The 25935-nt window shown below is 38.4% G+C and overlaps 2 protein-coding genes across 2 annotated transcripts; both read right to left on the bottom strand.

The window, feature by feature from the left end:
* Positions 1 to 427: 427 nt before the first annotated feature.
* On the bottom strand, positions 428 to 9132 carry slc35g1 (solute carrier family 35 member G1). Its single transcript, XM_084937702.1, has 5 exons — positions 8654 to 9132; positions 7087 to 7267; positions 5593 to 5727; positions 5236 to 5432; positions 428 to 3970 (listed from the first exon to the last, which is right to left on the bottom strand). The coding sequence occupies exons 1-5, from the start codon at positions 8970 to 8972 to the stop codon at positions 3558 to 3560; spliced, it is 1245 nt and encodes a 414-aa protein (XP_084793828.1). The 5' UTR covers positions 8973 to 9132; the 3' UTR covers positions 428 to 3557.
* A 659-nt stretch (positions 9133 to 9791) lies between these two features.
* On the bottom strand, positions 9792 to 25132 carry lgi1b (leucine-rich, glioma inactivated 1b). Its single transcript, XM_084937701.1, has 10 exons — positions 24369 to 25132; positions 24205 to 24276; positions 21786 to 21857; positions 21190 to 21261; positions 16411 to 16482; positions 15422 to 15591; positions 15160 to 15324; positions 13785 to 14005; positions 12522 to 12768; positions 9792 to 11535 (listed from the first exon to the last, which is right to left on the bottom strand). Exons 1-10 carry the CDS (start codon positions 24617 to 24619, stop codon positions 11186 to 11188), a joined length of 1692 nt encoding a protein of 563 aa, XP_084793827.1. The 5' UTR covers positions 24620 to 25132; the 3' UTR covers positions 9792 to 11185.
* Between the last annotated feature and the right edge of the window lie 803 nt (positions 25133 to 25935).

Genomic DNA, 25935 nt, shown 5'->3' with positions numbered 1-25935 from the left:
CTGTGCCTAAACCCAAGGCACAAGTCTTTGCTTTTTGCAAGATATGAATTCTACTGTGGTACCAATGCAACTCGGTTATTATGCATGGAAAAACACAGCTCTCACAACTGTGTTGTGTGATAAACAAAAGCCACACTATGAACACACAAGTGTTCACTCAGCCAGGTGCTATTCTGAGCAGTACAGCTACCTGACTCAGTGGTTTGTTGAAAGCTTCTTTGCCCGTGGCCTGGTTTGTACCATTGTCGCCTATTGAGCCGTTAGTGGAGCATCATGGCTAACACCACGGGTGTTTGGACAATAGATTAAGTAGAAACAAAACCTCTACACAGTTTGGGTGCATTCCGCAAACTTCTGTCACATTTAAATGATTTAATAAGAAGTGATGATCACGTGCTTTATGAGAGAAAAGACAGGAGGCAGAGGGTAAGACTTAAAAATAAATCTTATTTAAATTTATAAGTTATAATATACTAAAAAGTTATTCATCACTGTGTGGAAATACATACATCTGAGCTTCTGTAAAACATTGCAGAAATAATAATAATAATAATAATAATAATAATAATAAGGATAGTATAAAAACAGCTTCAGTAGGTTTTTAAGGCTTGTAGGTCCTGAGACTGTTCACCTTACCAGCTGATGAAAAACAACACATTGTGCTCACACTACCAGCATTCATGTCATTTAAACTAATAATAATAATAATAATAATAATAAATTCAATGTAAAACCAAAACACACTTAAGAAAATTAACTTGTGGACATTTGATGTGACCGTCACATGCATGAACAACTGACAAATGTCACAGTGCCTTTATTTTCTACTAGTTCCTTAAAAAAAACCCAGAGTGAGACAGCTAATATGTTTTTTTGAATCAGTAATTAATTTTGGCAATAAAACTGAGTGCTTCTTCTTTACATAATATCTCAGAGCACGGCTGGGATTTACTTCAACCACAGCGAATTCTGTAGATAAAATGCATTTTTATATTGCACACAAAGTTTATGTTGCTTTAGTCTTCTACAGCTCACCGTGTCATGTCCTACAGCAGCGGTCCCCAACCCCCGGGCCTCGGACTGGTACCGGTCCGTGAGTCGTTTGGTACCGGGCCGCGAGAGTTGAGGCTCAGGTGTGAAATGTATGGTTTTCAGGGTTTTTTATCAGTTTTCAGCGTTATTTTGTTATCGTTTTTATCGTTTACTCGGTTTTCCTTGGTCTTTTCACGTGTGTTATGAATAAATTTTCTTTTTTTCGGTACCGGTACTAGTTTTATTTTGTTGTATTTATCCGCGACACCTTAAAGGCCGGTCCATGAAAATATTGTCGGGCATAAACCGGTCCGTGGCGCAAAAAAGGTTGGGGACCGCTGTCCTACAGGACCAACATGAGCCAGCTGGACTTCTTATACAACACAAGGAAATAGTTGTTGCACTGCATAGAAGCAACAGTGTGCACACTAACATTTACTGCATAAGAGGAATAATTATAGCAGGAACAGGTGTTGACTGTGCAAGTTGTGCTGCAGACACAGTTCTCCACAAGTTTAAAAAAAAAACAAAAAAACAGAAAGAGGAGAGTGTGAAAAACCGCAAAGACAGCACTGCAGGATATAGCGTAGCAGTCTAGCACCACTAATTGCTTTCCCTTTCCAGCTGTATTGGACCCAATTAAATTGTGTCAAATACGGGACTGCAGTTGCGAAAATGACCTCACTGGTCGTGCCACTGGGAAACTTGTTGTTAAATGTTAGAAATACCAAAATAATTTCTACCAGATACAAACACAAAACAGAGACAGCTGTGCCGGAAAGCCAGATTTCTAGACATAAATCATACACCAGAGGCAGCAAAAAAACTCTTTGAGCGTGAAAGAAAAAAACAAACTACTGCTTTTAGCAGAGAAGCTTTTATATTTGTGCTTTAAAATATTTAAAGTCTCTATAACTTTTGCTGGAATTTTATAAATCAACTAAAAATCCCAAAACTGCTTCACCGGCTGAACGCCTCTGGACTAAAGATACAATGTATCCACTTATAATCACAGGGCGAGTGCAAACGTCCAGAATCTTAGATGCTAGTATTGAGTTGCTAAGGCTATCATTAAAAAAAACAAAGAAACGAAAAAGAAAAAAACCCTACTAGGCCAAAACCAGAACATGTGCCTTTATATAGAAGACTGAGTCTAACTGTTTGCAGATATTCACCTGAGTAATGAGGGGTGTCTGATGAGCACGGTTATATTAACAAAACTGCACTTCATTATGCCGTTTTACTTCTCATTATTTAGCTTTACCTCCTTGAAATAAATGAGCAAGATTTCATTGTAAGATACTTGAAGCGATCTTTGTGCGCAGTTGTTTACCAGCTGATTTGCTGAATTATTGTGACAGCTTACTCACACTTGCTCTGCCCTCTGGCAGAGACAAAGCGCAAATGACATCCCACTTCGAGCATCACAGAAAATATATTTTTGAACTGATTATGCACTAATTGCCTGCTAAAATGGCACAAGGTGATGACAGGATCTGACTCTTGTGTCGACAAAGAAATCAGTGCAGCCTATCGCGGGGGTGGGGCTTAGTGTTTTAGCTACAAAATTCTCTTAGCACCCTAATTCTTATTCATTTTCATGTGTATTTGCACAGTTATCTGAGAGTATCTTAGGACATGCTACTGGTTACTGAGCCGCTCTATTAAGGAAAGCTTTCCTACATAAGGCACTTTAAATATTGCACAGTGCACAGCTAGAGGTTGGGCTGCAAAGTTGAAGACAGGGAACCAGGAGAAAAATGCACAGGGAGGACATACAAGTGGTCCACTGACTAGCACTAGGAGTGCTAACCAACATCACACCCTGCTGAGAAATCCCTGAGAAAATAGTACAGCATGACAGTGTTGGAATTTATTGTATTGTTTGTAGTGACTAACTGCATTAAAGTGCTTTTCTTGAGTTTGTGGTTCTTTTGTTGTCATTGTCGATGGCAGAGCGATCATAGTCGTAGTCTTAGCATGAACAGATTCAAACATTTTTCTTTTTTTTGAGTAAAATCATAATAAAAATCTAAATTTGCACACTTTTTAGTATAATATGGTTATGCCATCCTCTCTTTGGCTATTTTATTCAGGTTAAAGTAAAAGGGGAGTAAATGGGATGTCCTTCATTGTATTTATACTGTGTACATATACACACAAGTTCCAGGGATCAGCGTACAGTTTTGAGGAGAAGTCTTTTTTTCTCGTTTCTTTAAAAAAACCTAAACTGTTGATTAATTTAAAAAAAGATACAAGCATTAAATTGCACAGGTTGACTCTTAGAATCAACGTGTATAGATGCACTGACTTCATTTCTGAATACATCACAAGCCAAAACAGCCCCATATTAGATTGGGTCTGATCTATTTCTGCTTCTAACTCTATAAAGAGCTTAAACTTCCACTCAGGTTTGCATATAAATAACAAGTAAAATAAGAAGTAAATGAAGACCATATGATGGTAAAGAGAAAAAAAAAAAAATCAATAGTAATCAATACTTAAACTGACGATACGTCTGCTCATCAGTTCCTACGGGAACTATTATACCACTTCCTTATTGCTACTCCACTGGTGCTCACCACTATGCACAGCGCTCCGCCGAGGCTCCACCATGTTGGTGCATGGCTAAAGAAAATGAACTGGTAGATGAATGCCAGCACCACATCCACAGTTTTCATCAGGGCTACGGGTCCGGCCTTCTCAACCTGCAGAGCCTTTATGAGGAAGGTCTGGCCTGCGATACCCAGGATGGCGATCAACATCAGCAACCAGCGGTCGCGGCCACAGAATGGGATTTTCCATTCACCCAGGACGGATACGGTGATGATGCACTCGATTAACCCGATGACAGCATAGTACCACACGGAGACGTAGTAGTGGACACTCTTGCCCAGCTTGCGAAGAATAACAAATGTACACGCAGCTCCAATTGCTCCTATACATAAATTAACCATTGAGAGAGACACAGAATGAATCAATCAATCTGCAGAATAATAAGAATGAACAAATCCATAAGAACCACTTTAGACTTGAAGGACAGCTAAAGGGTATGTTCGGCTCTATTGCTTCAGAGCTACAAAGCTATTATTAAACTGATAGAATTACTTGGATTAATGAGGTTAAATGTTGTCCTAAACCCGTATGTTTCAGGTTCATCGTGTGACATTTTGGATCACATTATTACTTATTGTTATGTAGTATTAACATCTATGCATTTCTAATCATTCCTGCTGATTCAAAGATTTAAATTTCGAAATGAGTACATAAAAAGTTTGCCAAACTGTTAGTCAGTGAGAATCCAATATGGGTATCATGCTTTGAAACCTAATGGACCTCTTTTACAGAAACTAATAAGCTGCTACAAAAGAAAGTAGACAGCTTTGAGCCCAGCCACAATTGACTGGAAACAATCTATCACCTATGTTTAGCATTCAGTCAAGCAGCAACGTGCTGGCTCTTAAAAAACATACATATAAAGCCAACATGGAAGTGCCAAAAACTGCAGTTCCTTGAGTGGCCACTTGAGGCGGACTCTAATAAAAGTCCATCCACACAGACCCCAGTGTAACTTCACTGGTATGAAAACAAACAATTTTCATCAACATGGCCAATTTTTCCCTTCACCTTCATGTTTAAATCACTTTAGGGTTTCTTTTCATGCATTATGCCACTAGACAGTGGCAAAGGAGGCTCCTGTATTTGCTAGCTATTGTCATGAGCCACCCATCACCATCATTTTGCTAGGGAAATTGGAAACAGGTGCAGTGATTTATTGAAATGCAGAAACAAAGCCTGTACAATGCTTAATAAGTTTGAAAGTCAATATTTGGTATGACCACCTTTATTTTTTTAACACAGCTTGAACCCTCTTAGGCAAGCGCTCTTGTGTAATTTGGCAAACCTTTTCGCTCTGCAACTGAGTGTCAGTAAACAGTAGATGGATAATCCTAAGGTCCAGATACATCTCTTAGTTCTTATGTCAAGTCTTTGCCAAAATGTTTCCTGTTTCATTAGGACGTGACTTTCAGATACTGTTCATCTTATCTGCCACATATCCATTTGTCCTCCATTCATTTTGCACTCCACCCTCTCATCCAAATGTGGTTCAGTTCCCCTGGTTGCCATGGTCAACTTGACCATGAGAGCAAACAAAATCCTCAGCAAAATACTCAGTGTAAATGTTTGGATAAACCATATCACCTCCAAATGCAGCAATGGTCCCCTTGATGTGGTTCGTGTAGTCGCCCTCAATGCCATGAACATTCTCGCCGAAGAGAAATGGCGGTCGGGCAATGAGGATGACTCCGGTGAGGGTAAAAACAGTGAAAACACAGTCCCAGATTGTACATTTCTCCTTCAGGAAGATCCAAGCCAAGAGGGAGGTAAATACTGGATTACTGGAGGCAGGGTTCAATGAGAGAAAGAGTTAAAAAGGAAAAAAAAAAGCATGGAAAAAGCGTAAATGTAGCTGATGAATTCAAGGAGGATGCAATGCATCTGCAGTGTTAACATAATCTGAAGTGATCTGTAATAAATGAGCTTTGAAGCAGCTCTCACCTGAATGTGATAACGGTGGCATCTGCCAGCGGCATCAGCTGAACTGCATAGAAGAGCAGGATCATGGCATTGGAACCAAGGAAACCCCGAAGCATCAAAACTAAACGTTTATCTCTGGGACCAAGAAAACCTGTCCTGGAGGAGCACAGATATGAGGATGATGGATGAAGGGATGGCTGAATGGAAGGATGACTACAATGACTGATAGAGGAAGTAATAAACTGAAATTTCAGGGAGGGACAGATGGAGAAAATGCAAGTACCGTAGGGAGTTAAGGGATGACAAATTAGTGGATGGCTAAGGAAAATGATACATTTAAGTAATGTGGGAATGACAGTGATGGATGCATGAGTGGATGCTGCTGAAAACAGGGAAGAGAGACAGATCTGTAAATGATAAATCAAAGTTAAAATGTATGTGGAGGATGAACAGAAGGATGGGTGAGAAGGTTCAATGCCTTTTTTAAGTTATATTTCTCAGTATTAAAGGAATCAAGCCAAGCTAGTGGAATAAATTGACAGGGGGAAAAAAAGAATTCAATTCAATTTTATTTATACGCCGCCAAATCACAACAACCGTTGCCTCAAGGCACTATATATTGTAAGGTACCCTACAATAATACATACAGAGAAAAACCCAACAATATGACTCCCTATGAGCAAGCACTGTTCCTGTTAAAACTCCCTTTTAACAGGAAGAAACCTACGGCAGGACCAGGCAGTCATCTGCCGTGACTGGTTGGGGTGAGAGGAGGAAGACAGGACAAAAGATATGCTGTGGAAGAGAGCCAGAGATTAATAACAAGTATGGGCACAAGCTAGATTTACTCTTTCCCCAAAGGGAGGGAGCATTTAATCGTTTGTTTGTTTGTTTGTCTGTCTGTCTGTCTATTAGTAGTCTAGGGTCCACAGTTTTTAAGATATCAGTTTCAAATTTTCTCTGACGACAGACACCAATAACTGCTCGAGATTAATTCCCTTTGGCCAAAAATCGGGCCAAGGTTAAGGTAACGCCAAATGTGAAAAAAATCAGTTTGATTATATTTTGTTTGCCTGTTGGCATATTAGTCTATGTATGTGTAAAAATTACACCTCAAGTGGTTTGTTTAATATACTTGACTATACTTAAGCTCTGATTATGAAATGGGGAGTTAATTTTAGGTGGCTATATAACTTGATGTGGGAGTATTATTCAAAAGCCTTTCCCCCACTGAATTTAAATGCACATTTTTCCATCAACAACAGTGAGGGGAATAAAACAAATCTCTAACAATATTTTGTAAACCTCATGTTTGGACCGTGAAGTCAGTAAATCTGGTTAAAGGCGATAAAATGACAGATAAATTACAGGTGAGGATATGCGCCATCTCTTTGACTGTATCCTATTATAATCTGCTCAAACCAAAAAGATTGTTGGTTTGAAAATGTACAAACAAATACTGGCCTTAATTATGTCATATACTGTACAGCGTGTGTAAATCTTAAACCAGCTTACTTGTGATAGATGATTACTGGTGCGACAAACAGCATCTGAAAGAAGCATCGTATGGCACTGATCTCTATAGCATGAATTCCCTCTATAGTTTTCACCAAGAGGTTGATGATGGAGAAGAAAACTGAGGACAGGAAAGCATAGAACAAGCCAAGACCTGGGCATCTATTTGGTTTCTCTGGGCCTGTGGAAAAAGAGAAAAGAAGGCATTAGTTTAAGTAAGTCTTAAGACAAAAGAATGTAAGAGAAGGGCCATGAGAGGAAAATCACTTACATTTTTAATTATAAAAATATATTATGTTGTTCTTAATACAGCACTCCATATTGGATGGCGAAGTGAGGAGCAGAATATGTTATTGAACCCCATGTGGCCTGGGTAATTCAGCTGCAAAGATCACAAACAAAAGATATGCCAAATTGTGGGCTGTGGTGTTTGCAAACCCTGACTGTGAAACAACTGATATGTGTGCAGGGATAAACTTTCAGCCCGAGGTTAAACAAGTATTTTTATTTGTACTCACCAGTCTGTTCGCTTTCCAAACTTTGTACCAAGCCACAGGCGAGGAAGAAGATTGACAATGTTTAGTCACAGTAAAGCAGTACTGTAAGAGTTGTTGTCATAGAATCATTTTATATTTGGAATTTTCTTTGATTTTAACTACATAATAGTTTAATTACATACTTTAAGTCAACCTCTGTAAAAACTTAAGTGTACAGCTGGACCAGATGGGAGTTCAATTTTATACCCTGTGCTGTTCTACCCTAGCAATTATGCACCAAATACAAAAGTAACCAAAAAGTAATAAACTAAAACTGGTATGTAAAGGTCCTGAGGAAATGTCTTACTTCCTTGTCTATTTCCAATATAAACCCCCTTCTTCCTTGTACAGGATTATACCAGAGGGAAGACAGGACCAAGCCCTATACAAGTTAAACTAGTCTTAGAGAATTGACATCAGCAGCCATATGTGTAAACCACGTCCTGTTTAAAAATAGGCACGTTTTTGGTTAGTTTTTTTTCTTTTGGAAAAGTGCACAGTCATGCATCCGTTTTAAAGCACGATGGAAAATGTTAAGCTGGTTTATGAAACAACTGGGCCACCAGCTTCACCAGTCAACTAGGTTCACTACTGGGCAGAATCACTGTAAGGTGAACATTTTTCTTAATCATATTTTAAGTATAATTTGGTGTACAACTTTATTTAACATTACCGTTTTATTCTGAAATAAATAACATACAATGAAAATGGGCTGTTTTAACGGATGTTTTATTATCAAATACCCCCCCCCTCCCAAAAAAAAAGATGTTATAAGTTTATATAAAAATTGCGCGTAATCCAATTTGACTGTTTTACAGTTTATAGGCCAAAAGCATACACGTGATATCGCCGCTATCACCGATACGTGACGTTGAACGATTGTATAACGTGGTGCTACGCAGGAAGTCACTGTTTGTGTATTAGTACATTATTTATTCACACGACGAAGTTTATCTGCAGGAGAAAGTCGTAAAAACGGGGGATGCTGACTACTTTATGCTAACTGTAAGTGCGTGCGCGTGCGCTTCTACCTTCTGGAGATGGGGACTTGTTTCTGACGCAAAACGCCGGTGGGCACGACGTTTTCTCCTCGCCGCTGCTTTCCAGTGAATTTCCTCTCGCGCCCTCCAGTTGCTCATCATCATCATCATCTTCTTCTTCATCATACTCGCACGAAGCTCGGCCCTTGCTCCGCAGATGAATCCTCTCTGGTGCCCGGTCGTTTGTGCCGGGCTCTTGTCGGTCGTAGGCGCTGTTTTTGTCATGGCTGTCAACTTTGTAAAACGCCACCGTAACGTCGTCCTCTATGGATAAAGCCCGCTCGTGCGTGCAGTGGTTACAGTCTGCCATGCTAAGATGCGACGGCTGAGCGGTAGCATGCCTCAGTGAGAGTACCGTGCGACTTCCCCGGTGTCCTGAGTGACTGAGAAGACGAGGTTAATGAGTAATCTTATCTCAGGGGGCAGGTTCCTAACGACTGTGCGGTGTTCAGTTTACCCACAGGGGGGCAGAAGTGGACTCAAACTAAGTCTCCTAGGCAACTAAAATGTTCCTAAACGTCCATGCCCATTTCATACACTTACATTTTTGATTAAAGAAGTTCTGCATACTGGTGAACTAACCATTACAGAAATATAGATTTGGTCATTTCCAATACTGTTATTGTAATGGCAGCTGTGGCATAAACCGTACAATGGTTGGCGATCTCTCTCTCCACACACGCAAAAGTTTACAAGTTCTATTTGTTTGTATGTCTGTATTTATTTTATTACTTGCATCCTCGAACAGAAAAATGAGTTTTAGTGTTTGTCATTCATTTCTGAATGTAAGCCTAGTTCACAATAATAATGAGATTTCAGGATTTTATTTATTTAGCTTGAATTAATTTTGACAGTATTTTTTTTTTTATCAAGAAACACACATTTTACTCAGTAATAGATTGGTATCCTTGTGAAAACAGTAATGTTAAATCCTTTATTCCCACCACCATGTGGTGCCCCAATACAGTTTTCACCTCAGGACTGGATGCCACTGTGGTTAAAAAAAAAAAAAAAGGAACACTTTTTTATTATCAAGTGAAGAGAATCAGCTGAATACAAATCAAATCATAAAGACTAAATTCATTCAGTTTGTAAGTATAATTGAACAAAAAACAATACGAGAAGTTGCTTGCTGATTTAGTATTTTATTACCACTGTACATAAAATAAAATGCGAAAAGAAGGCAAAGGGACATGTAATATCCTCTATCCTTACTCAACTAGATAAAAGTGACACAAGTAAGTCTACAGCAGAAGTATCACGTTACACCAAATCTTATCACTATATCTACACCAAAAAAAGAAGCATCGAGTGTGGTCCCCTCTACATACAAAAGTAACATAATTTACACAATATTGTAAAAACGTAAACATTATTTTTTTTGGCAAATTGTTGTCAGTGAAGTTTTTAATTGTCATCAAACTTCTTTTGTGTCAGAATAAGAGGCGCACGTGAAAGCATAGGTAGTATGTGCGGCACAGTGGTTGGCTTTTCGTTGCAGAGTAAAGACAACAATGGCTTTGTCAACGGGGGAGAAAAGGGGTAAGGTTGCAGTGAAAGAGAAAGGGCTGGGTGACACAGTGGGATGCTTCTAGCGAGGCATTCATCAGAAATCGACGGCATGAGTGTGTTGCGCACACAGTCTTGTTCAACTGAGAGCAGAGAGGAAGCAGTTCTTTTTTTTTTTAAACTCAGTTTCTCACAGTGTTTAGCAGATTTGTCATTCCATTTATTGAAGTGAAATAATTACAAGCTGCCAACTAGCTGCCATGGAAAAGACACGGTTCTCAGCAAGTAGTCCAATTTTTACCTGCATTTGGTTGAAAGTAGTATTATTATGAAGCTCAGGTCTCAAATACTGACAAAATGCTCTATTGCTAAGTATAGCACTACATCTATAATCATAGATTTAAAGGTGAAAAGGGGGTTTTGTACATTTGTCAGATTGTCTGTTTTCTGTAAGGTATCTGTCAAGCCTGTCAGTTGAATGGCTCATGTGACAGGATGAATGAGACTAACCTACACAAGCAAATAAATCAAGTACTTAAACACAACACACCTATTAGTATTGTAGGTTAATGTCCCATAGTCTATAATGTATTTTCCATTATAGACCCCTTTTCCAAAAACAAAAACAACAACAACAAAACATGAATGGTAATCAGCACTATCAAAATCCTATAGGAGAAACAAAACTGTATGTAGATTAATAGCAAACTCATGTGTGAATGTCTTCTGCCTTTGGAGTTGAATAATAGACAAAGAAGATCACTGACTTCACAACTTTAAATGGAAAATAAGGCATTTCCAAATATTAAGGGATTGAGATATAAATACAGGACTTGCAGACCACTGCAGCTGATCACAAAATATTTATAAGTTTAGCTACAAACTAATCTAAAGGGCCTCATTATTTTTTGACAAATCTCTCTTTTTGTTTGAGCAAAGGTGGAAATTGTTGATTGATTAAAATGGGACTGACGAGAGCGACAATCTCGGGGAAAAGGCATTTAGACGATGGGCCTAATTGCTCAGATCGATCATGAGGTGCTCGTATATCTGAGTTTTTCCCTTGAAGCTGGATGCCAGTAGGAACACCCGGCCGTCAATGGAAACCAGAGAAAATCCCCGAGGCGCCTGGATATTCAGCTCCTGAGATGGGACAAACTGGCCCCTCTTGGTGTCCCATTGGTAGACCTGCGTCAGTGAGTAATCGCTGCCCAAGATGGCATACTGCCAGTTGCCGGTGGAGACGGGCTGGAACACCATAGAGCCACGGGAAGGAAATGTCTGGACCTCTTTGAACATGGCACCGTCCCAGCGCATCACCTTGGAGTCCCCGATGAATCTTGTCAAGCATATAAACAGATCACCTTTGAAAAGGACAAAGATTTCAAGGGGCCGTTTAGTTTAGACATTCAGCCACTAAATGCGGATCTGACACAGGAAAGCTCACAAAAAAACAGATTATGTAATCCCAAATATAATTCATTGTTTGCTACAAATATTTATTCAGCTGTGGGAGACATTTCGAGCTACATTATTCATGCACATTCACTCATTTTATATTCACACATTGTGTGCTGTGATCTTGGGTCGTGTCTTCCCTGTCTGCTCATATAGCAGAGTTGGGCTGATCTCAGCCATATGCACTGTTTTGGGAGAAAGAAGAAGTGGATGCAGATGTTACTCTGGGAATGGTGCTATTTTTTTTTTTATGACAGATAAAGCTTTCTCTCAGTTTTTCTTTCAGCTCTAACTAGGCTAGCTGTTATGGCAAACCCATAATATTCTCATAATATTATGTATAGACCCCAGATTGCCTGTTCAGAGAAGGCTGAGAGTGTGTCCTGGTAGGCAGAGCGCCTGGTGTACCACATTTCTCTCTGCTGGGAGGTCTAAGGTGAGGGAGAAACCATAAAGTTGGAATTGCAAATTAATTCCCTGTCATTTGTCTTTGGAGACCTGTGTCCAGTACGCATACGGAAGCTGTTGTAAACCTCGAAAGAAAACTGCTTTCCTTGAACTAACTTTTCCCTGACATCAGCTAATAGCCACTAATAGGTAACCTAATAATATGAGAGAGAAACCCCCACCCCACACTATCATAATGTTTTACAGTCTGATTTGTGTGCAGGTTTTATGGCAGTGACATCTTATCGCCTTCAAAATAAATGCCGACGATATGCAGCGGGAAAATAAAGAGTAATAAATCAAGTCTAGGAAAGTAAGTCATAAATGTTTTTATTAACCACACTTAAAAAAAAAAGTTGAGTCCATTATTAAGCATGTGGTGCACTAAACTTAATGGATGCAACTAGGAGTTTGCACAGTGTCCTTTTTCTTGCATGGTTCTCACCTTGGACTCGGAAGTGTTTGATGGAGAAGACGTCCTCCATGTCCGGTATGTCAGTCCTGCGGTCAAACTTTTTCTGGCTCCTGTTCCACTGGTACACGACGGGCCTCTGGGAGCTACTTGACAAAATCAGGTGGGGTTTGTTGGAGATCTCTAGATATTCTACATCTGTATCCCTGTACCAAGGGTGGAGTGACTGGTGGGAGTAAAACCCATTGCCGTTCCATTTGTACACCGTTGTCGAGCCCGCCTACAGGAAGAACATGTACAAAACATCAGCTCAAGCCAACTTCATTCAAAACCTGAACAAGCATTTTAATTAAGTACTCAATAGTGATTTACAATTGAAAACAATTATAGCTCAACATGAAAAAAAATTAGGCAACAAACTTCAAATTTTGCATGAAGCCAAACACCAGAGTGTGGTGGTGTGTCTGTGCTTGTGTGCCTGAGTTGTCCCCAAGCATATGTGAGAGCATATGTGAACATTTGGCAATACAAGCTAATCAGCAGGAGCAGGAGCAGACACAGACCGACATGCTGCAGAGAAGGACGCCCGGGGAAGGACTGGCTGACGTGGTGGGAAGAGTAGATTAGAGGATATTTATTCATACAGGGGCTGGATGCAGTAACAAGGACATGTCTACAGTATTGTTGTTGTTTTTAAGTCAAGTCAAAATTGATATCTGTTTGCACATTTTAACAACCCCAGTTGACCAAAGTACTGTACAAGTTATATAGAATATACAGTGTATACAATGATGGCTAAATCAACAATAACTATGCACTAAAAATCAAATAAAAGAAGTAAATAACACTGTGTTTGCACACTAAAAGCCAGGATACTCTGCTCAACTAGATTTGAAAGCAAGCGAGAACAAATAGATTTTAAAAGGTGTTTTAAAATGATTGAGGGACTTGGCAGTTCTTAAGTAAAAAGGTAAGTTGTTCCAAAGATTAGGAGCCACCACTGAAAAGGCCCTAACGCCTCTGCTTTGAAGCCTGACTCTAGGAGAGTTCAAGAGCCGCTGGTTCAAAGCCCTCTGTGCTCCAGTAGGACTGTAGGGTTTCAAAAGTTCTGTTAAGTAAGGGAGTGCTAACCCACTGAGACTTTAAAAATCAAGTAATGCAATTTTAAATTGAATCCTGAAATAGATTCATTTAAAAAATAAACCGTCACTTGCGAAATGCAAATTTATGCCACCTGCCATGAAATACTTTGTTGATTTTGAGTGACAGTGAAATAAAACAGAAAAGAGGCCCAACCTTAGAGCTGTCAGCGATGACAAAGAAAGACTCTCCGTCGATCATGAAGGTCTCGATGTCGTTGGGTTTGCGAATTTTTAGGATGTCAATGTCCTGGATCTTGATGAACTTGCTGGCGGAGGTATCATGTTTGTAAATGTGTGAGCCCCCAAACAACTGGGCCACAATGACAAAGAGGTGGTTCTCAATTAGCATGGGCTTGCAGACGACAGTTGAGGTGCCTAAAGAGTAAAAGAGAGAACAAAATACACATTCAGTACATGCACAGAACCCAAGCAACTGTTTGTACTAGAATGTAAGAACAATTAGGCTCACTAACCTTTTTTTCATCCACAAAGAGTGTCTAACTACAAATACTACATGAAACCCGTAGTTCCTTTTTTCAAGTACATCTATCTAAACCTTATCAAAACCATTTAATGACGTAATGTGGTAACTCTGAGGTTAAAGTAAACCTCTGTGACTGATAAAAATATTATGTGCATCACTGTTGGCAAAGATCTGACTGTTAGTTCTTCAGGGTTCTTATATATAGTTTGCCCAAGGATCTCAAAATGGTCTTAAAGTCTTCAGAAGAGCCTTCGTCGGCTAAATGTGAGGTGTTTAGAGTTGATTAATGGAAAAAGAAGATAAAAGGAAACCATAGACACATAAATTTGTATTTCAGAATTTCACCTATTCACCTTTCTAGACAACTTTCTTTTACCTTGAGCAGTTATTATAATAAAACAATGTGGGAAGACTAGGGAGGAAAGGTCTTTTTGGTGGAACTTCTAACATTTGACAGGCATCTGGATCTTATAATATTGAATTAAAAGGGGCAAGTCATTGGTTAAATTTGTCTGTTTGCTACCGGGATTCCTTAAAAACATATAAGCAGATGTACGTGAAAGTGGAATTTAACCAAATTTTGAAGAGATTACAATTAGAATTGGATCCAGGAATTTTTGGAAGTGTTCTTTACCATGATGAGATGCCTTTACCAATAAATTGGAAGTGATCATCTCGATGTTCTCAAGAAAATAGCACAAAGTAGTGCTAGGATCTGATATCTTTCTACATCCAGGCACTCCATTTATGCCTGGATGCAGAGGAAATTTTCTGCATTAGCAGGTATGCTGTGTCAAACATCTCTTATTATACTGCTGGCTTAAACGGGTAATTATTTTGAATGGGAACTAGCAATTACATCAATCAGATATATACTCAACTGCAGTCACCTGAAAAAATGTATTGTGAAGTTCTACAGGGAAGCCAACCGGACTGAGACCAATATAATCCATACAGGGTTTCTTATACATTTACATACTACACATTGAGGTCATTCCAGGTGAGAATATTTACACATTCTCGTATTGACTTGTGAAAAACTCACTTTCAATGGTGTCATATGTTCTGAAGGTCATCTCCACGTGATCCCATTCTAAGAAGCTGCATGTCCCAGCAAAAGGCTGGGCAAACACGACATACTGTTCATTACCAAGAGTGAAGGCATCCACCGAAATGGACTCAAACTTCAGTGACTGATAGGTGGCAAACTCTGAAAGGTGGGACATAATTAAATAGACATGAGAGAAAGACACTGAAGCAGTCGCTTTAGCTTCTGTGATACAAGGAGATGTGCAAGAGGAAGATACCTGCTGCGATGCAGTCAAAAGAGTGAGGCAGCAGGTCGTTGATCTTCTTCCCCTGGTGAATGGGTGGGCCACTGCAGTAGATTTGGTCTAGAGTGGCATTGGTGTGGTGCATCCACTCCACCAACCACTTGAGCTTGCAGTCACAGATCAAATTGTTGCCTCGCAGATCCCTACATGAATGGATCACAAGTAAAATACAGTTCAATTTTCTTTATACAGTTTCCTCAAGGTGCTTTACATTGTAAGGTTAAGACCCTCCAATAACACAAACAAAACCCCAACAACCAGATGGGATCAATCAGCAATCAGTGGGAAGGAAAACTCCACAGAACCAGAACCTGCCATGACAATCAAGTAAAACACTAACGTTACAACATGAAATCGTTAATATTTATTCTTTATTTCTTGCTTTCTTTATTCTTTTTAAAACTTACAGGCCTCTTATTTCCAAGAACTGTTCAGTTTGCTAAACCACAGCACGTGTCCCATCTCCTGGGTAGTCTCTGCTTATCACACACTCTCAGTTTGAATAGCTATTAAGCTTGAATGTGGAGTCTAGTGAATCTAGAGACACAGGAATTAATCTAGCTGATTGTGTCAGTGTGACCTAAGCCAGTATCTAGTTCTTTTGTTGTGTAATTGACTTGCTGACCATTTACCCTGACATTGTAGCATCTTAACCCAGCCTTTCCTTTCTCTAGATTTCTCAACCGCAGTATGTAATAGCTTCCTCTATAATGATTTACTTTCTCAGACTATTCTCTCATTTTCCTTCTTGCACAGTTATTGTTTCTTTCTTTGAAAAGAAGGAGAAATACTAATATAGATTTAGCAACTACTTATGTTTTTCAAACTGTGTGAAAAGGACTAAACATACAGCATATAAATAGTAATCAAACACAAATAAAATGAACCCTTGATGACCATATTAGTAATAACTAAAGTGTATATTTTCATTGTAAGGATGGATTAAGGAAAAACAGACTCACACTTTGGTCAAAGCATCCATGCCCTTAAAAACATCTTTGGGCAGTGTCTCAAGGTTGTTGTAAGCCAGACTCCTAATCAGCAAAAAGGAAAAAAATAATAAACAAAGTGATTACATTAGATGTAGAGTGCATCTCTTCCGACATATCCATTTCCCTTAATGTATTTTTCATTGGTTGGTGGCTAGAATGACTCGAGAAACAGAATAAAACCAAGGACATTACAAACAAATAAACATGTCACAAAACCTGACTACTTCTAGATTCCTCTCATGACATGTAACAGGTGCTTGAAATGGAAGGCAGTAAAAAAAACATTAACGAATTAAGATGCAATATGTTTACTTATTATACTATTTGTCCCAGATGTGGGATTTTTCTTTTGATACAGCAGTTTGTTTGTTTTTTAAATGTAAAAATTTAAATTAAAAAAGAGCAATCACACCGATCTGTCCTTCACATACCTGAATTGTGCGTTACTGTTCTGTGTATTTTGTTCTGTTAACACTGGTCACACTTGTGTTCAATTTATTTCAAATCTTCTAAAAATATACAGGAGTTCATTTAGCAAAGAAAAGAAAAAAAGTACTATACAAAATAAAACAAAATACATTTCAATATTGCTTCACCTGTTCTGATTCACTTACATATTAAAAAGTAATGGGAAGAAGTGCACACTTATTTAATCCCGCCTCCTTGCCATAAGTTATCAGTTAATATTTATTTAGCTTCCTTACTGATATAAACCGCAGTAATAACAATGAAAATATTTCTAATATAACGTATATGACACATACAGTACAAATTATCAGAGCATTATGTTTTTGTAGCTCTATAAGCCTCCACACAACAAAGCCAATACTTCCAGTTTTGAAAAGTTAATTATACAAATATAAAATCATATCTTTATAACTATCTTTGAACTGCTTTATGTTTGGCCAACTCCACACTCAAATTGTTCCACAGTTTCACTCCATGCATAGAAAAACAAAAACTTGTTGTTTTTTTGTTCCTGGTATTACACAAACTCACAGCTTTCAAGAAGAAATCCATTAAATTATAGCTTCCTTGTCTCAAAAAACAAAAAGAAAAAACATGTGTTGAATGTCACCTGGTAGTTCTGAGCTGCTTTTTTTTGAAGAATAAAAAGTGAATCTAATGTACTTTTATAGTTATTGCCCCAGACCTCTGCACAACAGCTTATAGAATATGGAGTGATACAGTCCAATGCCTCCTTTGTCTTGTTCAGTATTCCAATATTTCTTGATACTTTGAAATGAATATATCTTATCTGTGCTCTCCAATTAAGTATCTCATCTATTATTACCCCAAGAAATCTATTATATTGACTCTTTCAAAATGAACACCATTTATTTGAGTTTTTACATTTATACTTAATCTGCTCTTTCCAAAGAACAGTTTTATTAGGTAGTTTTATTCAAATGTAATAGTAATTTGTTTTTAATCATGCCCAAGCTTTAATTTAATTATTTCATTAGTTACCTCATCAAATAAATGCAGCAGATCCTCACCAGTGCAGAAAATGTTTATATCATCAGGAACAGTACCATTTTAACACTCTGGACACTTCACACATGTCATTGATAAATTAAAGAATCTAGGGCCCAAAACTGACCCCAAGCAATGTCTATGCATATAGAGCAACAACCATTTAATTTCACAAACTGCTTCCTGTCTCTTAAATAACTCCCAACCCAATTTAAAACTACCCCCCGACACTATAATGTTACAATTTTCTTACTAATATATCCCGATCTATTGTGTCAAATGCTTAAATCTATGAATTATCCAGCCACATATTGCTTTTTGTCTATAGAATTTGTGATGTATTCTATTGAATCTAATAGTGCCAGTGATGTTGAACTGCTTGATCTGAGCCCTCGGGCTCTCGGTGAGCAGTTTATGTTTATCTATATGTTTTTCCAGTCGATTGTTAAACAGTGATTCCTCTGTTCTGAATCGTGTGTACTTTTTTTCTGTCCATATTTTTAATCTTGTAATTTCTATCACAGACTGTAAAAACAGGAAGATGGTCACTGATATCATTAATCAGAAGTGCACTTACTGTCTTATTTTCAGTGTCATTTGTAAAAATGTTGTCTATGAGAGTGTCACAATGTGATGTGATTCTAGTAGATCTGGTTACTTTAGGGACCAGGTTCATGCAGTACATTGTGTTAATAACGTATATACGTGAATTCATAACCCTTCAGTTCAAAGTCCATTCCTTTATCCATGTTAATACAAGTTTCAGATATGGTAATGACACTGAATTGATGTAAAAACTGGTTTAGATAATCCTGGATATTAATACAATTTGTATCTAGACTTCTACAGTTAAACTAGATAATTGATCATCTCACCCCAGCCCCCTGGTTGTACTGTTGATTTGTATAGTAGCAGCAGTTGTTATTGATAGAAGAGAAGAAGTTGCCTGGTTCTATTTCATATTCCAAGTTCTGTGTTAATTAAATGTTTTGACTTCAAGTTGATCATGTTCTGCACGTATGTATCTGACTGATGCAGTTGTTTTTTTGTTTTTTTCCCCAGATGTAGCCGAGTTGTTCCTTTCAGTATATGTCATAAGTGAGCGTGTGGTTGTTTGTTACCTTGTATATAGTCTAGCTTCTCCGGTGCTGTCAAATGCAGGGTATTTTTTTGGCCAACAGTAAAAAAAAAACTCCAACAAAAACAAACCCAGGAGCTAGAGACTGAACTTCAAAACACACAGAGAGATGTGAATGAAATGAAATGTTGGCGTAATCCACGAACACTGCATTATTTATATGAAAGTTGGTTCTCCAAGGAAGAGAGACCTTTTAACTTTACAGTTTATGCAAGAATGCACTAAGCAAACACATGAGGTTAGAGCAGAGTGGAAAGGATTCCAATATAACTCCTTGCAGATGCCCTTTAATAATGTATTTACTGTGTGTGATGCTCTTAAAGTGTCCTCTGATACTGCATGTGGTATCAGGGTTTGTTTACTTTTTTCTAGAAGGGAACCGAAAAAGGGCATCTTCACTGACATGCTATGGCACTTTCTGAGTCATGTTAGCAATATAAAAAAATCTTAGCTGACAGTTTTAGCGCTTCATATTTTATTGTATACATTATTATTGGAAAATGATTTAATTCTAGAGCAGTGATCCCCTACTGGAGCTTGGATCTGACCTTCCCTTTGCAGTGAATTATCTTGCCTACAGGAAAACTCCATTTGTAAAGTTATAACTTTGACAAAAGCAATTAAACTCGTTACCTAGATAATTATTCTTATATAGACAAGGTTTTATTATGTTGCTTTTATCAGAATATCTGTTGGTCTACAGTACCACACCATGGATTTGTTAACTCTGGCCTGATTCAGGTATTACTGTTTTTGAAGAGGGCTGGTGGACAATGTATCCTCTGTTTGATTTGTTTAAGTTTATTCATGTGTCTGAGTTTCCCAATTGTTATTCCCTGTTGTATTTTTCTATTCATTTTTCTGATGTCTTGTCTTTAGTTTTACTTCCCCTCTTGTCTCACTGTTATTGATTGTCTTTCTTTTTCTTTCCCCCAGCTGTTTGCACTCCCCTGATTACCTTCACGTGTATAAATAGTCCTGCCTTTCCACTCAGTCTTTGTTGCAGTATCTGTTTACCTTTCTTGCATGTTTTCTGCCTGTTTTGTAGAAGTTTGGTAAAACTTGATTCTTAATTCTTCATCTATAGCACATTGAAGTGGATTCACTTTCAGTGTAAATCCTTTTAAAAACCATTTGCTTGTGATTTCTTGTAGATCAAACTATTTTCTATACTTTGCTGATGTTGGGATAAATGTTTTAATCTCTCCTATTTGACTTTTATTCCTCTTCATAACAATATATAGTTTATAAGATGGTGGTGATCATAAGGATGATGAAGGGATGACAAGGAAGACCAATATGCTAAAATTGTGTTTGCCCTGTGCTGCATGATGTTAAAGGGAAAACATGTTGGAGAGTCACCGAGTGATAGGTCACCCGGTTTAAGGTTACAGCACAGTTATATTTAACTTGACCGATAAGTCACTCGCGCTCTCACCTACCTTTAGTTCTGGCAGGCTTTGAGGTGACATTGTCACTGTGTTTAGAAAAAACACTGTTAAGAATGTGTTAGCATCTTTTATGCACTCAATATACATATATTTCGTATAGTTTTGTTCTACAGGACAGAATAGTGGATTTATAAATTGTCTAGGCAGATTTTGAGCAGTTGTATCCAATATTCACACTAATAGCTTCTTTTTTTGGTTTTAGAAAAATCAAACTTTGACAAAATCAAGTCTATTTTACTGTCTAAAATATATGAACAGCTTATCTGCAATGAAACATCCAGACCTGCCCTTCTGCAACCTGATCCAGCTGATATCTTCAGTCACCTTGAGAAATGATTACTGGCAGCAGCGCTTTTGCCTACCTTTTCATTCCAGACAGTGACAAAGTGAAACGGGGACAGAAAAGGCAAACTGATGGAGGGTATGTCAGGATACCTTGAAAAATAATGTTCAGTTACTTTTTACCTCAGATTACTCGAAAAGTGAAACAGACGTGTGAAAGGGACAATGCAGATGGTTAATGTGAAGAAAAGAAAAAGCCACAAGTTCTAAGAAAATAGAAAGGAACAAACGAGAGATGGGACTATTCCCTGGACAGGGATTAAGGAGAAGATAAGTAAAGACTGGAGGAAGAAAGAGGATAACAAGAACTGAGTTAAAGTTTTTTCAAACCAGAATACTTACAGATGTACTAGTGCTTTCAGGCCCCGGAAAGCATACGGGGATATTTCAGCAATTTTGTTGTTTTCAATAAATCTGTGAATGAGAAGCAGAATGAATGAGAGTAAGTCATGAAATCCTACACACAATGAATACTGAAATCTATTGTGATCCTGTAAGAAGATGAGATGTTTACTGCAATCAGGCTATTGAGGGTTTTACATGATGGCTAAGGCTTGTAAAACACTGGGAAAACACTGGGAAAGTAAATTATACTGTAAACACATTCAAAATGCAAACAAGTGTTTTCAGCCATTTAAGACAATTTGGCTTAAGCTGTGGTTGTAGTTGGATGGAGCACCCAAACAGGGAACATTAGTGTAAACATGCTTATGGGGAAAGCCTCATTGTTCAGATAGATTTATATGCCATCATGTAACCAAGCATGCACTACAGTAAGGTTTTGAGTGCAATATTTCCGCACAGGTTCACATAGTGCTGTTATTAATCAGCATGTGCCTCATATTTGTTTAATACAAAAAAATATGCAATTATGATACAGTGTTTCATACAACAGCACGCAAATGTTTTCTGCACATGAATTAAAAACAGTTACTTACAGGTATTCAAGATGTGGTAAACCTTGAAATGCATCCTCATCAATCAGGTCAAATGAGTTTGCTGTGAACAACCTGTGAAGGAAAAACAAACCAAAAAAAGACTTAGATAGATAGATAGATAGATAGATGGATAGATAGATAGATAGATAGCTCTCATAAGAATAACATCAAAATTTGATATCACTTTTCTGCATTCATACTTCAATAGATTTTTGACAACACCGCTGGCTGAAATGCAATAATATGACATTATATGAGATAATATTTCTCATAAGAAATGACAAATATGACAGTCTTTTACAGACAGTTTCAAACACTCACTGTTGCACCTCTCTCCTGACCTCCTCCATACATGAATAGAGATGAATGAAACATTTCAAATTTAGATTCATCACTCCGTAACACGGATCGCTGCGGTTTTTCAGTTCATTTCTTGTGTAATTTGGCATACCTGAACCTTTTTCTGTTTCCCTATGAAATGCTCTTGACAGCCACCCTTCCACTGATGACATTTCTGATGAGGCTTCAGTGAATAGTAGACAGATCAACTGAAGGGCCAGATGCTTTTTGCAGGTTCTGTCAGGTCTTGGCACACTGTGCAGTGTGTCCTTTACGAAGTGTGTCCACAGGAAACAAATTATGCACCTTTGTGGCAGGCTAGTATAACAGTGCCTAAAAATGAAATTTAAAAGTAGCTCAACAACAAAAGAAACATTCTTCTGAAAAGGGTCAGGTAGAACGACTGGAATGAAAATGAGTGAAAAAGCAGCCAATCTCCAACGTAAACTTTTGAAAGGTCTTCGGAAAGCCTGGGAAACTGTTGATGAAGACCACTTTAAAAATTATAAAGATATTATATAGATAAAGTCTGGTTCTTTGTAAGCAAAATAGAAAGGATGGAAGCGTTTAGACTAATGCAAATTGCCATATTTAAAGCAACTGTACATAGATTTTTCTTAACAGCTGGTTGTTTGTGTTTCACAATTTAACTGAGATGAACTTCAACAAGATATTGATTTGTGTGGGCTGTGCACAATAAGAAAAGGTCATGGATGTTTACATCATGTCAGTGGCAGTAAGTCTATTGCAAAAAGCAGAGAAATTGGATGGGGGACTGGGATACTGTAATAGACAACACTCATTCACCACTTCTACCCACTGTGTATGTGGTCAATGAATGACTCAGATTAAACAGAGAAACAACCACTCACTCCTACATATTTCTCATAAGAAATGGCAAAGAATCAAGATTCTTACCCCCCCCCCTCCCACTTGTTTCTGAGTCACTTTTTAAATAACTAACATAAGAATCGTGTCAATCGGCAACATATTGTACACCTCATCTCCACCAGATTATTAAAAATCTTAAAGGGTTTTCGTTTATTATTAAGCTGGCATTTGGTTATTGTACAGAGTGGCTCTTTTCTTTTAAATATTGAACAAAAGTACCATCAGTATTATTTATTATTATGTCAAGGTTGAAATATTACAATCCTAAGATGTTAAAGTCTTTAAAATGAGGAAGCCAGTTACCCTGACATTTGGCTAATGCAGACTACAAAACAGTGGCACTGATCAAGCATGCCTTAATGGAGGTTAAGATGCTTCAAGTCACCTTTGCAGGGAATAATAACAGATGAGGCAGTCCACTTATTCACTCATCTTCAGTTACCTCTCTCCTAACAGTCACGAGCTCGGTCTTCAGATGCGTGATGCTACGTCCTCCTACGTTTGAGGCTTCGTGCACATTAAGCCTCGACTTCACCGTCATCTGAGAGAATGAAGGAACCGGTGCCAGGAAAGCTAGACTGACGCTTAACAGCATGTTATTATGTGCGGCGTAGAGTACAGTTAAGTCTGACCTTGCTGTTAATTTGCAGATTTGCAAGAACGCATTTGCTCAATAGATTCAAGTCCTGTCAAGATACTAAATAATGAAGGCCATTAATCAACAGCACTGTTAGGAGAAGGTGAACACTCATGTGCACGCCTGTTATTTGACTACAGATTAGGGCTGAATTCTTCAGGAGAATAAGAGAACATGCTCATTGTTTATCTCAGCCACCCTGTTTCTAAAGAAGATACGCACACACACACACACACACACACACACACACACTGTTCCTCTTGCTGTTAGTTGCTGTAGCCATGTGGTCTATTGCATAATCCAGACACCATTACAGAGAATTCCCCCTTTAAAGCTGAATCTAAGCCTGTGTGCAAGTCGCCTGTTAAGACACAACCTTACTTTTAAATCAAGGAAGCAGTGAGTCAGGCAGACAGACATAAATTATAAATAGACAGATAAATAAATAGGCAGACAGATTGACAGATAGATAGATAGATAGATAGATAGATAGATAGATAGATAGATAGATAGATAGATAGATAGATAGATAGATTAAAAGCTATTACTCACAGCAGGTGTAGGGTAGGTGTGTGCGCAAAGCTTCCTCCAGTAATTTCATTAAATCCAGACTTGACAAAAGATCTGATTAAAAGGAGAAACAAATCAAAGTGGAAATATGACACAGAATGTAATAAGCTTTCTGACACTTCACCACTTCAGCCAGCATCACTTACAGTGAAACGACGTCGGATGGGAAAGTGTGGGGCACAGATCGGACACTCTCACATAGGGCATTATCTTTTGTGCAGGTGCATCCGTGGGGGCATCTGGGCTGCCTCACTCTCCGTCCGTCAGCTAAAGCCAAGCTGACAACAACGACCCAAACCAAGAGCGTCCATCCTTTCCGTCTTCTCCATCCCCTCACTGCTCTGCTCGGGTATCCCATTCCTTCTGTCCCGAGCCGAGTACTTCCACTCACGAACATGCAACTTAGAAGCAAAATCTGCGACGTGTAAAGCCAATCGGGAAATATTAACTTGACGCTTTCAGATTGTTTTCTCGTTTTGCTTTTAAAAGCCGAGGTCCTCTGTCTTGTTTGCTTTTAATGATAGAGCGCTCTGAGGCTGTCTTCTATGCTTCTAGCGTCTCAATAGGAAGGCACCAGTCCAGTGGATTTGTTCTGCAAGGGGAAGGATTACAAATGCGGGGCAGATGGGACATAATAGCAGAAAACATCTCAGATTTTTGTCGTGCCTAAGTAAAAGGCAAGGGTAAAAATCTGGCTTTTTGGAGTTGTCCCGTAGCCTAAATGCTTTGCTAAAAGAAAAAGAAAAAAGAAGAAGAAGAAGCCCTTAGAGAGAGAAAGCGAGTGGAAGAAAGAAAGAAAGAGAGATGGAGGGGGGAGAGGGAGAGAGAGGCCCCAAGGTGCGCTTTTTTTTTAAATCAGCGGTGCCAGCTATTATTTATGCGCGCTTCAGAGCCGTGCATGGCTAATGGGGGAGCAGCTATTCATGAGGCGCTCTGTGCAAATGCACCTGCCCCACTCATTCAAATGCTGCCTCTTTTCTTCCCTTCTCTGGCATAATAATGACATTAAATGTGAAAATATACGGTTAAATATACATCAAAAAGACTACTCAATCAGATATTGGTGCATAAGAAATGGCTGGTAAAGTCTGATCTCCAGACTATCATTACACAGGGGAAAAAAATGTAGAGCAGTATTTTATATTATGTTCATTAAAACGAATGTCGTGGAATAGCATACACGGGGAAACATATCATAGGATTTCATGAATAAAATATTTTCAAATAAAAATTTCCATCCGTTTGGATTGCGTGGTTTTTAAACTCGTTTTAAATCCTTATTAAAACAGACTGTTTGCCTGACATGTATGCAAAAAGCCTTTTATGTTGTTTATCCAACTGGATGAGTACGCCTATGTGTGTTTAAATAGCTAATAGGACGACATATTTTTTCAGTAATAAATGATGAGAGCTGTGCCGTTTCTTTCCTAGATGAGGTCCTTTGATGGGTTCGGTGGGTTACATGGGAAGTCAGGGAACACTGCATTTTTGTTCCCGGACTGACTCATAACCCCGAGTCCGAATTAAACTCAAAACATTCACACAGTACAATGCCCTCTTTATTTTCCGTCCACAATTCAAATACATCCTCCAGTGTCACTCAGCGGAAGTGAACGATATGAATCAATTGCCGGTTGATCCGTGTAACTGGGCCATTTGTTCTAAAATGAATGTCGATGCTCGATGTTGTACTGCACCCCCTTTCATCCCCAA

Source organism: Perissodus microlepis, chromosome 8, assembly GCF_051167445.1.
Source record: "Perissodus microlepis isolate ML-2025 ecotype Zambia chromosome 8, ASM5116744v1, whole genome shotgun sequence".
Lineage (NCBI taxonomy): Eukaryota > Metazoa > Chordata > Actinopteri > Cichliformes > Cichlidae > Perissodus > Perissodus microlepis.
The sequence above is the reverse complement of the archived record's forward strand: the minus strand, read 5'-3'. Positions and strand labels throughout refer to the sequence as shown.

What these genes read in the sequence shown, in the direction of transcription:
- slc35g1 (XM_084937702.1), bottom strand. Translation starts at nt 8,972, where the DNA reads ATGGCAGACTGTAACCACTGCACGCACGAGCGGGCTTTATCCATAGAG. An exon ending in CCAGTAATCATCTATCACAA is followed by an intron (nt 5,728 to 7,086) that starts GTAAGCTGGTTT and finishes GTGCTCCTCCAG; the next exon opens with GACAGGTTTTCTTGGTCCCA. An exon ending in GCCACCGTTATCACATTCAG is followed by an intron (nt 5,433 to 5,592) that starts GTGAGAGCTGCT and finishes CCCTGCCTCCAG; the next exon opens with TAATCCAGTATTTACCTCCC.
- lgi1b (XM_084937701.1), bottom strand. Translation starts at nt 24,619, where the DNA reads ATGTTCGTGAGTGGAAGTACTCGGCTCGGGACAGAAGGAATGGGATAC. An exon ending in TCATCGCTGACAGCTCTAAG is followed by an intron (nt 12,769 to 13,784) that starts GTTGGGCCTCTT and finishes TTCTTCCTGTAG; the next exon opens with GCGGGCTCGACAACGGTGTA. An exon ending in CAAACACTTCCGAGTCCAAG is followed by an intron (nt 11,536 to 12,521) that starts GTGAGAACCATG and finishes TCCTTTTCAAAG; the next exon opens with GTGATCTGTTTATATGCTTG.